Here is a 14,813-nt window from a genome sequence, read left to right as displayed (position 1 = left end):
TCAAAGCGAGAATCGGGGAAGCCGCACCAGACGCCATTCTCCCACGGAGGAGAAGTAAGGAGACCGAACTCTGCCGCGCCGCCGTTGAAAAAGTGTGGTCCCGATTCCTCGAGTCTAATTGTGGCCGCGGCGCGGCGCTCGCGCTCCGTCAGGTACTTGCTCCTCTGAAACGACGTGCTTGTAATGCGCTGTGTCAGACTTACTAGTGTGTCTAGTGCAGTAGTGCTAGAACTCTACATTGGGAGCTATGACGTAACTATATCAACACGCGACATTACACTTGGAGGTCTACAGACACTGGGAGCAGTACGTAGTTAGCACTGAGATACCTAGCTAGACGCTGGGAGCAATCACGTAATTCTAGCAACACGTTGCTCTACACTGGGAGCAGTGCGTAGTTAGCAATGACATACCTAGCCAGACGTTGTTAGCAGGACGCTGGGAGCATGCAGTACGTAGTTAGCACTGAGATAGCCAGCCAGACGCTGGGAGCAGTAGACCCTGGGAGCAATCACGTAATTCTAGCAACACGTTGCTCTACGCTGGGTGACGGCGGGTACGGTAGCTACAGTACGTAGTTAGCAAATGACATAGCTAGCCAGACGTTGTTAGCAGGACGCTGGGAGCTCTCCAGACGTTGCCTGGGAGCAGTGCGTATTTAGCAGTGTCATAACTAGCCAGGCGCTGTTAGCAGTACGCTGAGAGCAAGATAGCCCAGACCAATCTCGCGCCGGCCCCGCCCCGGCTCATGCAAGAGATTGATAACCAAACATATGTCTAGTTTTTTATATTTTATTTTCATTGTAAGACGATTGCATGAAGCACAGCAGTTTGAAGCATGGACACGACATTTTGAATGGACATGGGGATGATCCTAGAAAAAATTATGCTCAGGTGAGTAAATTATTTGAATTGTTCTACAAAGACACATACCCGTGGAAGACTACATGGTTGCCTGATGCACACAAACTCGAAGCATAGTCACAACAATTTGACGAAAAATGGACCTGGATGGTGATCCTAGAAAAAGTGTGTACGCTCCACTGAGTCCAGAGAGCTTTGCAAAGACCACACCTACCCTTAGGGGACTGCATGGATGTCTGAAGCACAGCTGCACAGCAACTCAAAATCATGGACATGACTATTTGGACCGGAGGGATACTCCTAGAAAGTGCGCGTTCCAGTGAGTTGAAAAAACTGTTTGGAAAGGTCCTACAAAACACCTACTCATAGAGGACTACATGGATGCATGAAGCACAGCAACTCCGAGCAAGTCACAGACCTCAAAGATATGTCTTTCCTAGAAAGTGGAACCCTCTTTCAGTCATTTTTTCGAAAAAGCTTCCCAAATATATTATTCGATATATCATACTTCTCGTGCTATATACATAAGTGATTTTCTCTTATGCTAACAAGTCATAGTGACCCGAAAAGGCGACACTAGTACGTAAGGAAGAATACTTACGAGACATGCCGGTGGTCACTGAAGACGTACACTGACACACGGCATGTGGCTATCAAGTAACCTTATATAGTCAACTATGTCTGACTAATCTCTCTCGTTCTTTCGTTGTTCTTTGTAGCAATTAAGCATATCGCCTTTTCCTTACACTCTTGATCGTGTAACCCATATGAATTAGTTCCTCTTTGCATGTTTTCGTACAAAGTATCTTGTTGAGGATGTAGATAACAACCCCCCGTGGCGACTTGATCAACGAAAAACCTCTTTTTCTCCTTGATCGCTATCTCGAATGCGTGTCTGGCATTGGTTTTTTTCTCATACGACTGTACCTGGCTGCTTTGCATCTTTTATAAATTACATTCACTTGACAGTTTTTTTTTCTTGACTTGCGAAGACGTACGTGTAGATAATGGAGTCTTATTTAGTCTTTCTTAAGTAGTGAATAGTTTCTTTTCGCCAAACGTGACTCCAGTATTGGTGTTCCTCATACTTGCAATGCAACTCATGTAAATTAGCTTCTCTTTGTTTTTCTCCAGAATCACTCTTACGCATTTCACAAGCGATTCCTACCTGATTGCTAACCAGCCTTGAGACTTGTTATCCGTTGGGAGGGGGAAGGTGCACGAATCACACCATCTTTCTCTTTTTTCCGGAGAGCCGATACTAATCGATCCTCGCGTGGTTACATAAGAAGAAATTCCTGAGGAGGAAAAATGAAAATCCCTCCCAGCTGACGCTGTGAGGATTACGAACATGGTAAGCTTTAGAGACATACTTTTTCAAGACATAACACTTTTATTATTCAGATATAAGGACAGCGAAGTGATGGCTTTTTTCGACAGGGAAATTCCATAGCCGGAAGGTCGTCTGCCAACCATTCGACTCAGAGAGTACATGTTGCCAGGACACCGACGGAGTGTCAACGTGCGTTCATCACATAGACAACACACTTGCAAACACTCATGCTGGTAATGAAATGTTTCATTAACATTGATTCGATGGAGACATTCATCCAACTGACGCGTCTCGTTTTGTGTCAGTGTAACACCATAGCGCTTCGCTCGACCATCTTTATCCCACATTCTAATGGAGAGCAAGTCCGAGGGGCACCTGTGCACATAAACGTATTCCTCCACTTCTACCTCCAGGGTACAGTTGCCTTGTTGAAGTACAGTGGAAAATTGTGGCTTTTTAAACTGTAATATCAGTACTATTGCTAGACATATATGGAATCCAAGAGAAGTGACAAGCCACCCGCACTTATCCATGTCACACAGTGAAATGACAAGAACGAGGCCTTAAAGAGAATTTTTGTTTCGCTTTTGCTACATGGAATTTTTTTAGGCAACAGTCTATTTTTAAGAAGGTCAATGGTCATCATACTAATGTAGCCTGCCACAAAATGAAGTTTTGAGCGGACAGCATACTCCATGAAACATAGACTCTCTTCAGCAATTCGTATAGCATCCACTTCATCCACGTAAAGCAACAGACTGTCAATTGTGCATGCCCAGTCTTGGATTACTTTCAAACCTCCTGGGGACGACCTCAGTGAACAGCCACTGTGGACTCCAGCATAGATTTTCTTTGCAATCTTCCAAACATCCCTACTTGGAGGGGGATCTGGCATCGTTTGAAATAGCACCATGTCTGTGGCTACCTAAAGGCTTCCACTATCACTGGGTCGGATCCCTCTGTCAAACTGCCCTTATGAAAATGGGTGTTTAGTTTCTGTTTACTTTCTACAGACCAAGGTCAACATGGAAAACAAACATTCTTCAGAGTTTGTGTTGCTTTCATGTTTACATCATATGTTTACTTCTTGTTGACTTATGGCCCTCAACTTTCTGTAGACATTTGGCTACAGAATAGCTGTGGAATTTTTTGTTCTCTTTCTGTGAACTGTCAACGTAATTCTGGTAACACCATCCCGCGTATGATGTGAAGACTTTTTGTAGACTTCCTGTGACTCCACTCTCTTAGAAATGAACTTCACCGCATAGCACACTCCTGGCCAATCATCATCTCGAATATCGTTATCTGTCTGAAAACGGGAGGTGTACGCCATTTTTGTGACAATTATGAACAGCGTAAGTATCACAAAAAAGCCGTGCGCCTACCGTTTTGAACAAATCAGGTCACATAGCGATATCATTCGAGTTGATGGTCGGCTAGGAGCATGCTATGCGGTGAAGTTCATTTTTAAGAGTGCATATGTTCACTTACTCGCAACACGCATAAAATACACGAAATGAAGTACTGCAAAATTATATATGTATCTGCTTTATTCCGAAAATGCATACCTTGAAAGTGGTATCCAGTGTCGACACCATCATACAAAACATCCCGCGCACACAGTAGTTACGTATTTCACACGTACACATCCTTCGTGCCACATAGTGTCGCTCGCACAATTGACAGTCAATGATCTGCTGTTCTTCTGGCGACCCACGGTGAAACAGCTAGAATTTCGGCGCCAGCGACGTCTCTGAAGCGCTGGAGAGATATGTGTCTGAAATAGGGCGTGCAATCGCAAATTAGCAACGTTCAAACAAAAGTGAGTAAAACTGAGTAATACGGTCATAGCAACAACAAAGTTGGTTCACCCAGCTTAGTGTTCAACAAAGTAGAACCTGCAAGAAGGAAAATGAAATTAGGAGAATCAACACCAGCCACGAAGTGTACACTTACCTGACGGGACGCAACACTGCAGCCGCTGCTCCGAACAAACAACAAAAACCTACAGCACAACAGTCATGGTGTGAATACATGCGAAGCTTAATCACACACTCCGATCACACAGCTTACCGATTACGACGCAAAATCATATCCTCCTTCCTTCTTTCATGGCCTGCAACAACGAGAATGAAATTAGCAGACGCAACACCGGCCACGAACTGATACTTGTACACTTACCTGACGGGACGCAACACTGCAGCCGCTGCTCCAAACAAACAACAAAAGCCAACAGTGATGGTGTGAATACAAGTGAAGCTTAATCACACACTTCGATCATACAGCTTACCCCATACGACGCAAAATCACGGCCTCCTTTGTTCACAAATGGACGAGCGAGCGCGGAGACCGTTCAAACGTCTTGCAACGGTTCAAACGTCTTGCAACGGTTCCAACGACATTCCGATGATGCTAATGGCGATGACTCCTTCGTGACGAGGCGAGGGCCGAGGGTGAAGCACGGCGGCGCAGAGTCAAAATGTGGAGCAAACTTGTCGCATGCGCATGATCCTCATGTGGTCGTATAAGTTGGAAATATATTGCATAATAAACTGAAATATAAATAATACGAGGAAGCGCCTTCCCAAAGCCAACGAAAATGTATTTAGAGCTTTAGTGTGCAGCTAAAATGTGGCAAAGTGTCATTTAAGCTACATTTGATCATAAGTTCAGATTCAAATACCGCTTTGTTTAGTGGAAAGACGGTAACACTGATCTGTCTACCTCCCGGGAGTTTTTTTTTTTTTGAACTCACCCTGAAATTGCTAATATTACCCATACAGCCTGTCTCCCAATGAATAGATTCACAAATATGCCTCTATACATATATACCGCCACCCCCCACCCGGTTAGGAAATGCTCGGTACCCCCAGAGGTCGACCTCTGGGACATTACTGGCCGATAATGCAGTAATTAATAATACAAAATACATCTATAAAATAAAACGGTCGAAATAAATACTCATTACACAGGTGCACAGAAAGTCCACCAAGCGTCAACAACGACACCTATGTACATTGTCCACACAAGGTACACATAAGGTATTTCAAAAGACTGTCAACATGATGCCAACAGCAATTCCTGTTGACTTGATCAACAAGAAGTCGAAGTCAACACACTGTCAAGACAGGAAACAAGAAGTCCACAAGAAGTCTGCAGAAAGACAAAATGCATTTTCATAAGGGTGCAGTCCATCATTTCTTTCCATGTTGCATGAGGCTTTCCACACAGATCTTGCAGTCGAAAATCGAGGTATTCGATAGTCCTGCGTCCCTCAGGTACATCCGAAGTCTGTGAACAGTCCATATTCAGCCAGTCAATCAAAAAGATAATTTCCCGGTACCCACTTCGAGCTGTCACCAGAGTGAATCAAGTACTGAAGCTCGCCATTCTTGACTCGTCTTTTTATAATCTTTTCTACTGTTGGAATTTGTCGCACTCGTACAAGTTCGCTCTCATAAAAACCACCAATGATATCCTCATTGTTCAGGTCACGTAATAGGTAGGTATTGGGATAACCCAGTTTGATAGCACGCACAATAAACAATTCTGTTGTTGCAGAACTTAAGTACTTCTTTACCAACTGATGTCTGTATTTAGCAATTCGCACGATATTTCCAACGTTGTATCGTGGTTTCTTTGGTGGTCCAGCTGGGGTGGGGTAGAGTCTCGCTCGAAAAATGTGTTAATTTCCTTTGTTTACATCCACGGGTCTAGCAGAAAGAGATCTATGTATTCGATTGTTGTATGCTTTTACTACGAGAGGTAGGATGTCTAGATATCGTTTGTGGCCCTGATATGTAAAGATACGATATAGTGTAGACATTATAGTTCTTTGAATTCTCTCGCAGTGCGCGGCTTTGTACTGGCTATGTGAGCTATACCAATGAATACCCTTTTTCTTTAAAAACGTTTGCACTAAACTGTTGACGAACTCGCCCCCACGATCCGTATGCAGAAGACGGGGTGTTCCGATTCGTCTGAAGGCAAGCTTTAAAGCACGTACTATCTCAGGAGGTCTTTTATTACGAATGGGCTCAACTGCAAGAAGGCGAGAAAAAACGTCAATGCAGAATAGCAAATAGCGAAAGCCACTGTTATGATGTTTAAGTTTCTGTACATCCTTCAGGTCGCTTTGGAAGGTTTCCTTCACACCAAGAGCTACTATTTTACGGAACACCGAAGGTCTCTTGAACTCTTTGTGCAGACTGTAAGGGTCACTCGTCTCCAGAAACTTGACAACTTTGCTCTTCTTTACACGAATGCCTTGCACAAGTCTCTGTATTCCGCCAAAAATGGCAACATGTTGTGGATCGTAGTAGGCAGCCATCAACACTTTCGCTTCCTGCCGTGCACTCGAAGAGCGTCGAGAGTCAGATATGCATTAATCGTAGCTGAAACGTCACCTCTCATCCAAGCAGGCTGCTTATTGTGAAGTTCGTACTGCAATAACTCCACAATAGACGATTGGGGAATCACTCTGCCGTGACAGATAACTCTTCCACTCTCGTCGAACGCCAGTACAGTTGTTATTAGTTGAAGCATTGCCAATACCTTTTTATGATGTCTTGAGGGGAAGTGAGACAGTATCTTTGCATCTTCAAAGTAACTCTTTTCATCTTGAGCTAGAAGAGAATCCATTGTTGATGGCGAGCGCGTTTTGCAGCACGTGTAAGCGGTGGCGATGTTTCAGTAGCGAGAGTTGGTGAGCGTCTGCTTGAAGTCGATACTGTGACACCCTTTTGAAGACGTGATGAGGGTACAATGAGTGACGGCAAATTCAATTTCTCCAGATGAGGTAACATGCGATCAAGATATGGAGGTCTCGGAGTACTACGAGCTCTGGATACGAGATAATAAACGAGGTCAATTATATTGGTATCCTCTTGTGGCTGTCCATCAATAATGATCTGATAGGTTTTCGGATCCCAGGAAATGGTTTGCTGCAGTATATGCAAAAGTTGTTTGGCTTTGACCTTATAACCACTGCTCATAAAAGCAGCGACAGCGTCACTTCGCTCATCTTCTGTCGTCTGTGCGCTCTCTTCTCTCTTGTAGCTGTCGTAGTCCTATCCGTCACCACATTGGGATGCAGCAAAGAGTGGAGATATTGAATTATCTCTTTTGCTTTGATGTCATCCGGTTCATTCTTGCGCAGTATTTCAGGAATAGGAGATTCGCGATATGGAACAAGCTCGTACTTCTGCATGAGTTATACACCGATTGCTTTTGCAATCGCTCTGCCCCCTAGCGATGAGATGAGACCGAGTAGTGGTGGCAAGAGGAACTGCAAAAACCCACCAGTTTGTTGCAATACTCTGCGAACTTTCTGTACACTGCTATCGTCTCGTTTTGCCAATGCTCGAATTGGGGTTGCATAAGGTTTCAGTTTTTTTCGCACACTCGGAGTCACTTGATGTTCCCTTTACAGAGATTTATACAAATCTCTCTAATAGCTGTTAACTGATTCTTTGTAGCATGTTCCAGGAGTGCCACATGCCAGCAAGTGCAGGAAATGAATATTGTTCCGCACACGCTTCATGTTTTATATACTATCTGCCGTCGGTCGTCAGGGAAAATATTTGTCCACACTCGTAGGTGGTCCAGACACTTTTGAGACAAATCGATTACTACGTATGAATATGGTTCCTTGCATGCATCTTTATATATGGTGGAGAGCAAATCACCTTTACCTCGACCAAACAACTGTCGTGAAAGTAACTGCATCTGATCCGCTATACATGCAGAACGACACAAAATCAGAGCGCTGCTATTAAACTGAATGCACCGATATAGGGGCTCGTTGACGAATAAATATTGTGTAATAAAATACATGAACAATTTAGATGGTGACAGTCGGCAACGTAGAAATTACAGATTTCTTTAAGTCGACCTTTGTCGGCCAGACAGTCGTCAAATATGATTAAAGAATTTCTGACATTCTCCAAGTTATCTGGTATATCTCGCGTAAATGTGACCTCGGGGAATTTGTCAAAGATTGGTTGCTTGTATAAGTATATGTAAAATATACGATCAAATGGTTTGTCAAAAACGGATGCTCTGTGAGTCAAAAGTCTTGTTACCAGCGTTGTTTTCCCACTCTGACTTTGCCCCGAAATGGTTATCGAAGCAGGAGTAATGAAGCGGTACGATTCAACCTCGGTCATCTTTTTTTTTCACAGTGAAATACTATACAGTATGATGTTATGTGAAGTTTCAGAAACTCGCAGCGCATGTAGGAGAGAGACACCGCTCCAATCTACTTGCTAGAGGCAACTGAGAAAGTTTTTTCATAGAATCTGAATTTATTTGACAGTTGCTATACATTAGTTTTCAAGTCGACAATGGAGAAAGTCAATCACGAACAGCATGATGAACTTTGCTGTTGAGTGGTATCCCAACTTCACAGCGATTTCGATAAAACATAGGCTTTCTGTTGAAAGCAACAGAGGATCGATTTGTTGTTTGTAGTCCATCAAATCATCGATTTTGTGTGACCAGTTGGTTAACAAACCGAATGGTGTGTCGTATGAAACGAAACGCTCTCTATTGAGACTCGCATAGATGGTTTTGGCAGTCTCCCAGACGCCAATGTTTGGAAGACTTTTGGGGAGTTCTTGAAAGAGGACTATATTGGTGACAATCTTGAAAGCCTCCACCAAAGACATTCGTTTCGTCTCCATTAGACCACACCTGGAAAGTTCTTTCCACGATCTGTGCTGCTGGCGACATGGTGCTAGCATACGAAAGACACTTTTGTTCGATTTGTCGCACTCATCTCAGTCTGGCGTTTCTTCATCACCGTCTGATGAGGACCACGAATCACCGGGTTGAGTTTCAATATCGGACCACCTTGAGCTCTCCTTTGCCATGGCACTCTGGTGTCACCGTCAAGAGCTACTGCACATTTTACTATTTCAAACTCGCTTTTATAACTGTCTCTTTCGTAACTTCATAAATATATTTCTTTTAAAGACTCCACATAATAAAAAAAAAGAAAACGTGTTGCAGCAACTGCTTAAGAGAAAATAATATAAGAAATGTGGAGATTACGTTCGGGTTTGCAGACGACTATACAAGGTCTTAAAGATCTGGCAAGGCATAACATGTCTATGCAGGTTAGAAAAAAAAGATGCAGACAGTAGGTTCAAGGCTGTAGCACATGTCCATGCAAGATGTTTCAAGAACTAACAAGATATAACATGTCTACACAAGTTCGTTCACCACGTGGTGTGAGGAGGATGCAGACTTTCAAAAGGCCTGACAAGATATAACGTGGCTATATGCATGTTTGTTCACTGTTCAGACATTCAAGGTCATGATTTGCGAAAAAAATGTTGAGTTGTCTTTCGTATATAAACCGTCACACACATTGGGTTTTCTTCAGTGAGAATCTGAGTGTGAAGAGGTATGCTGCCCTCTGAGTACATGTTGAGTCAACTAACTTTTCCCCCATGCGTTTTTTCAGTTTTCCGAGGAAAGCATGTCATCGATTTTGGAGAAACTCAACAAACTGAAAAAGTCGGGAGATGGAGAAATTCAAAAGATGAGTATGTTATCGAAGAATCAAAAATTTGATGTTCTGGATATTCGCAGAATTGAGACATGTATGGAGACACTGTCTACGTAGAATTACTGACAGACAATGAGACCAAGGTGAAAGTCTACCTTCCGAATAGATTCAAGCGACTTTCGGACGAAGACCTGGAAGAGATGAGACAGTTACCAAACCTCCAAATGGAGAAGAAGGATGGATACCGCAATGGCAAGAAGTTGGCGTATCCAGACATCATTTTCACTAATGGCAAGAAAAAGTAACTTCAGAAATCATGGTCACCTGTCACTTGTGTGCTCCACATGAGCGACAGTTCTACGCAACACCGGTAGGACTCCAAATTCATCTGGCAAACGTACACCAACTGGAGACACCATGCATCCCATTCTGTGAGACTTTATGCACACTTCGAAATTACACAAGACGCTTCGAGCTGCACTTGCATGACAGAGACGAGGCTGGACATGATGTGACAACGTTCTTTCATCTATACGGGAAGTATATTGGTAGTGTGTTGCGATACTTTGGTTTCCCATTACGTTTTTACATCCTTCTCAAAGCAGAACTTGGACGACATACAGTGGATGATGATGAGATACGACTTGATACACGATTCGTGCCTTCCAAGGTGAGGACAGTATGGTCAGAAGTTGACATAGAACCCGCTATTATTCAGTCAGGCAGCGAAATTGCGCACAACTTGGAAAGTCTCGAAATCGAAGGCTCTGGTTTTTTTCCTCTTTCGTATTCTCACATGCATTATCAATGTTGGACGTCTACTGCCTGAACTAATCGGTTGTAGTGACTTTGAGCTGCCTGCAGAGTTGAAACGAAAGAATAGGTCTCTACTGAATGTGGATTACGGTCTGCACGAGGGTGAGCAAAATATGTGTTTTGCATTTTCCGTGATAGCAGGATTGCATCCTGCTGATCGATTTCGAAGACATAGAGCATCCTCGTATCGGTCATACTTATCTCAGTATGTGCTCCCAGAGTCATTTCCCATCGCGTATCCCAAAGATGTAGAAATGTTTGAAAAGCAAAATGGCATCACCATTAATGTCTATGCATATGAAAGGGAAGAGAAATTTGTCTATCCTATAAAAGTTGTGAACGAGGAATGCGAAAAACATGTGGATCTACTCATGATTGACTCTCATTTTGTGGTCATCACAAATTTCAATGGTTTGTTTCAAAAACGTGGACGTTTCCATTGCAAGCGATGTACCATGGGTTTCACTACACAAGCTGTCCTGAGTAATCATATAAACATGTGCAAACTTCAGAAAGTAGGCAAGACAGTTTATCCAAAGAAAGGAGACACTTTAGAGTTCGCTGGTGAGCGTCTTTTGGCTGAAGTACCTTTCTACTGTGTGTATGACTTTGAGAGTGTCCTGTCACCATGTCTTGATGGAGGAAATGTGTATGAAGATCATATCCCCTCCTCCTTCTGCCTCTTAGTTATACGAGCGTCAGATTCAAATGTTCTCCAGAAACACCTTTTTCGTGGACCAAATTGTGTTGCTGTGTTCATGAGTCTACTGCACAGATTACATGACGAAATTTTGGAGTGGATACAGCAGATTGCACCTCTGGAAATGAGCGAAGAGAACGAACGCCAGCACGCCGCCGCCACCCACTGTAACTTTTGCAAAGAGTCGTTTGCAAAGAAACAGAAAGTGCGCGACCATGACCATGTAAGTGGAACGTTTCGACAATCCTTGTGTCAATCGTGCAACCTCAATTTCAGAACACCTCAGATGATTCCAATCATTGCTCACAATGCTAACTATGATATGAGTTTCCTTGTGTCTCATTTGCATTTGCTCAAAAAATCGAAAATAAGAGTGATTGCCAGCAGCTGTCAAAAATTCAAATCTATTGACGTTGGGTCCTTTAGATTCATGGACAGTTTGAGTTTCCTAAATGCAAGTCTTGAAATGTTGGTGAAAAATCTGCGTGAGAAGGGGGTGGAAAACTTTCATTGTCTGCGACAGTTTTTCTCAAACGAAGAACACTTTGGACTTGTCGTTCGCAAGGGAGTCTTTTGCTACAGCCATATCACTGACTTCGATGTCTATGATGAGCCTTGTTTACCACCTCGTGAGAAATTCTTCAATACACTCAATGGAGTGGAAGTAAGTGAAGAAGACTACAACCATGCGCAGAATGTCTTCGAAAAATTCCAAATGACAAGTCTAGGCGAATATTCAGATTTGTACCTGCTCACTGACACACTGCTTTTAGCAGACGTGTTTCAAAACTTTCGCAAATGGACACTTGATGTGCACAAAATTGAGCCCCTGCATTTCGTATCTCTCCCAGGGTTAAGCATGTCCTGCGCACTAAAAATGAGTGAGATACAACTAGAACTCATTCACGACCCTGATGCGTACCTGCTAATTGAGAATGGCTTGCGAGGAGGTGTAACACAATGCTCTCTTCGAAAAGCGACCGCAAATATTCCGGGAACAGAGCAGTTTGATCCAACACAACCGACAAGAATAATTAACTACATTGACGTTAACGGTCTGTATGGATCAGTAATGCGAGAGTCGCTACCCTATGGAGGGTTTCAGTGGTTGACAAAGGAAGAAATTGAGAACCTAGACGTAACTCGCATTCCACATGATGCATCTATTGGTTACTTTCTCGAAGTGGATCTGTTGTATGATCAAGAAATTCATGATCGTCATAGTGATCTTCCAGTTGCACCAGAGAAAATGTCCATTCCCTACGACCTATTGTCAGACTACCAGAAACAGTTGATGGAAAAGTTTGGGCTTCCGTCGAAAGCTATCGAGCCAAAGCTGCTGCTAACATTGTTCAACAAAGAGAAGTACTTTCTTCACTATCGCAATTTGCAGTTGTACATGCAATTGGGGTTGCAAGTCACAAAGGTTCACAGAGTTCTAAAATTCAACCAGAAACCTTTTCTTCGTGACTATGTGGATTTCAATCACGAACTGCGAAAAAATGCCACTAATACATTCGAGCGTCAGAAAAGTAAGTATATGATAAATGCTGTTTTCGGCAGATTTTGTATGCAAGTGAGGAAATTTGTAGACTGTCGCCTCACAGTGACGGACGAACAAGTTTTGAAACTCTTGCGTAAGCCAAACCTCAAACAGTTTCGAGCATTAAGTGCTCATGTAATCCTGTTTCAGTTCTCCCAGGCAGTGCTTCAGATGAAACAACCACTATACTTGGGTTTCACAATACTGGAACTCTCAAAGCTTAAGATGTTTGACTTCTATCACAATCATCTGATGCGTGTAGCTCCCGATACTAGACTGTTGTACATGGACACAGATTCCTATATAATATTGCTGAGCGATGAAAAGACACTGCTTGAACTAGCTGACGATCACTTGGACAACTCAGCCTATGAGCAAGACAATCCTTTGTATTCGACGAAAAACAAAATGGTACTGGGCAAGTTTAAGAATGAGATGCCTCGTGATCATATACTTGGTTTTTGTTGCTTAAAACCCAAGCTATATGCACTAGATCTCTGTAGCAAGAAACAGTACAACCGTGCCAAAGGTGTAAAGCTGTGTGAAGCACGAAAACTTCACTTTTCCATGTACACAGATGCTCTTGAACATGGCACAATACACAGGGTTAAACAGAACCTCATCGTGCAGAAGGACAACGTAAACAAAAGCGTGACCGTGAGAAAAATAGCTCTCAACCCTCTGGACACAAAGCGATATATTTGCTCGGATGGAGTAGAGACATTACCTTTTGGTATGACAGTCTTGTGATTAGCTACTGTAATGAAAGAGTGGTGACTGTATCGTAGACTTTGTTATGGAGTTCACATGTTGAATAATAAAAAGGGAAGTCAATGCTTTTCTCAAGCAACACAAGTGACGAACCTTTTTTTGTATCCCACAGGTACTTGTAATTGTAATTAAAAGTCCAGTGTCTCACAAATGGTTGTAGTTGTGTTATCCCTATTCTAATAATTGTATGCTTGATTTAGAGAGCGATGACTATAAGCAGCACATCTTGTATTAACATTCCGAAAAAAAATGCTTTTTTGGAGTAATGCTCTCAACGTCCTTGTACTCGCACAAAAGTTTTGTATGTAGCTTATCTTGTAATATTGTTATAATGTTGTGCACGCATCTCAGAGTCTCAAAATGAAATTGTATACTTGATTTAGGCAGCAGATGCCTGTAAGCAGCATGTCTTGTATTATTCTGAAAAAAGTAACTTTTGGAGCGATACTCTCAATGTTCTTGTACTCACACAAAACTTTTTACGTAGCTTATCTTGTAATATTGTTACAATGTTGTGTATCTCAGAGTCTGAATAATGCTTTATTGTATACCCTTTTGTTGACATAAGTAAATAAAATCAGTTTGTTTGGAAAACAACAAACATGTTTTTTATTGATCTCTTAGAGCACACTGCAGCATGACAGCATCTTCCCTTTCTGGAATTGTTTACGCACAAGAGTTGGTATAAGTCTGTCGTTGAGCTTGAAATTTGTTGGTGAGAACCTTCGAGTACACTCTTGTAGTGGAAATCCACAACAGAGAAGTGCACCTACATAGAGACAGTAGAGTCCACAGGTTGCAGATTCATATCCCTGGAGTCGTTTTCGATTATAGTGAAACGATTTCGTGTGATCAATGAATGTGTAAAATTCCTTGTACACTGGAGGGGTACCATAACTGTCGAAATAAGAGATGCTTCCATTCCGGGCAATATGACATAGTGTCCAGTGTTCTCCATGTGAAGATCTGGGAGCGGTGTTCACCACGTAAAGACCAGGCTCGGCTTTTTGCTGCGCAATTTCGTCACATGCAAATGTCCCACGGAAGCAAGACCTTGTGCAATGGTTGCGGGAAAACGTTGCATAGAACTCCCACTCTTCCATCTTCTCTAGACGAATTTCACTCGCCGGTCTTTGTTGATTTCCAGAACACGAGGAGTCTCCGAAATAAAAAGTACAGTCACAGCTTCCGTAAGGTTTGCAGCAAATGTCAGTGTAAGGCGAACGTTGGCTTGCACTATTGGACTGAGTGAGTGCACCTCCACGTCTGGTGT

The 14,813-nt window shown here is 42.7% G+C and overlaps 1 protein-coding gene and 3 long non-coding RNA genes across 4 annotated transcripts; 2 read left to right on the top strand and 2 right to left on the bottom strand.

Moving 5' to 3' along the window:
- Positions 1-1,083: 1,083 nt before the first annotated feature.
- On the bottom strand, positions 1,084-2,090 carry LOC135376005 (uncharacterized). The gene is made up of 3 exons (XR_010417475.1): positions 2,033-2,090; positions 1,228-1,300; positions 1,084-1,164 (listed from the first exon to the last, which is right to left on the bottom strand). It is a non-coding gene; the product is annotated as an uncharacterized LOC135376005 (long non-coding RNA).
- A 28-nt stretch (positions 2,091-2,118) lies between these two features.
- Positions 2,119-9,780, top strand: LOC135375995 (uncharacterized). Its single transcript, XR_010417471.1, has 3 exons — positions 2,119-2,218; positions 2,305-2,430; positions 9,666-9,780. It is a non-coding gene; the product is annotated as an uncharacterized LOC135375995 (long non-coding RNA).
- On the bottom strand, positions 4,273-4,571 carry LOC135375997 (uncharacterized). Its single transcript, XR_010417472.1, has 3 exons — positions 4,488-4,571; positions 4,379-4,403; positions 4,273-4,313 (listed from the first exon to the last, which is right to left on the bottom strand). It is a non-coding gene; the product is annotated as an uncharacterized LOC135375997 (long non-coding RNA).
- A 48-nt stretch (positions 9,781-9,828) lies between the features above and the next one.
- Positions 9,829-13,635, top strand: LOC135375994 (uncharacterized). Its single transcript, XM_064608619.1, has 2 exons — positions 9,829-10,380; positions 11,302-13,635. The coding sequence occupies exons 1-2, from the start codon at positions 10,337-10,339 to the stop codon at positions 13,517-13,519; spliced, it is 2,262 nt and encodes a 753-aa protein (XP_064464689.1). The 5' UTR covers positions 9,829-10,336; the 3' UTR covers positions 13,520-13,635.
- Positions 13,636-14,813: the final 1,178 nt, after the last annotated feature.

The sequence above is a fragment of the Ornithodoros turicata genome, unplaced genomic scaffold (assembly GCF_037126465.1).
Source record: "Ornithodoros turicata isolate Travis unplaced genomic scaffold, ASM3712646v1 ctg00000968.1, whole genome shotgun sequence".
In the NCBI taxonomy this organism is placed as follows: domain Eukaryota; kingdom Metazoa; phylum Arthropoda; class Arachnida; order Ixodida; family Argasidae; genus Ornithodoros; species Ornithodoros turicata.
The sequence above is the reverse complement of the archived record's forward strand: the minus strand, read 5'-3'. Positions and strand labels throughout refer to the sequence as shown.

What these genes read in the sequence shown, in the direction of transcription:
- LOC135375994 (XM_064608619.1), top strand. Translation starts at nt 10,337, where the DNA reads ATGATGATGAGATACGACTTGATACACGATTCGTGCCTTCCAAG. An exon ending in CACGATTCGTGCCTTCCAAG is followed by an intron (nt 10,381 to 11,301) that starts GTGAGGACAGTA and finishes TCTACTGCACAG; the next exon opens with ATTACATGACGAAATTTTGG.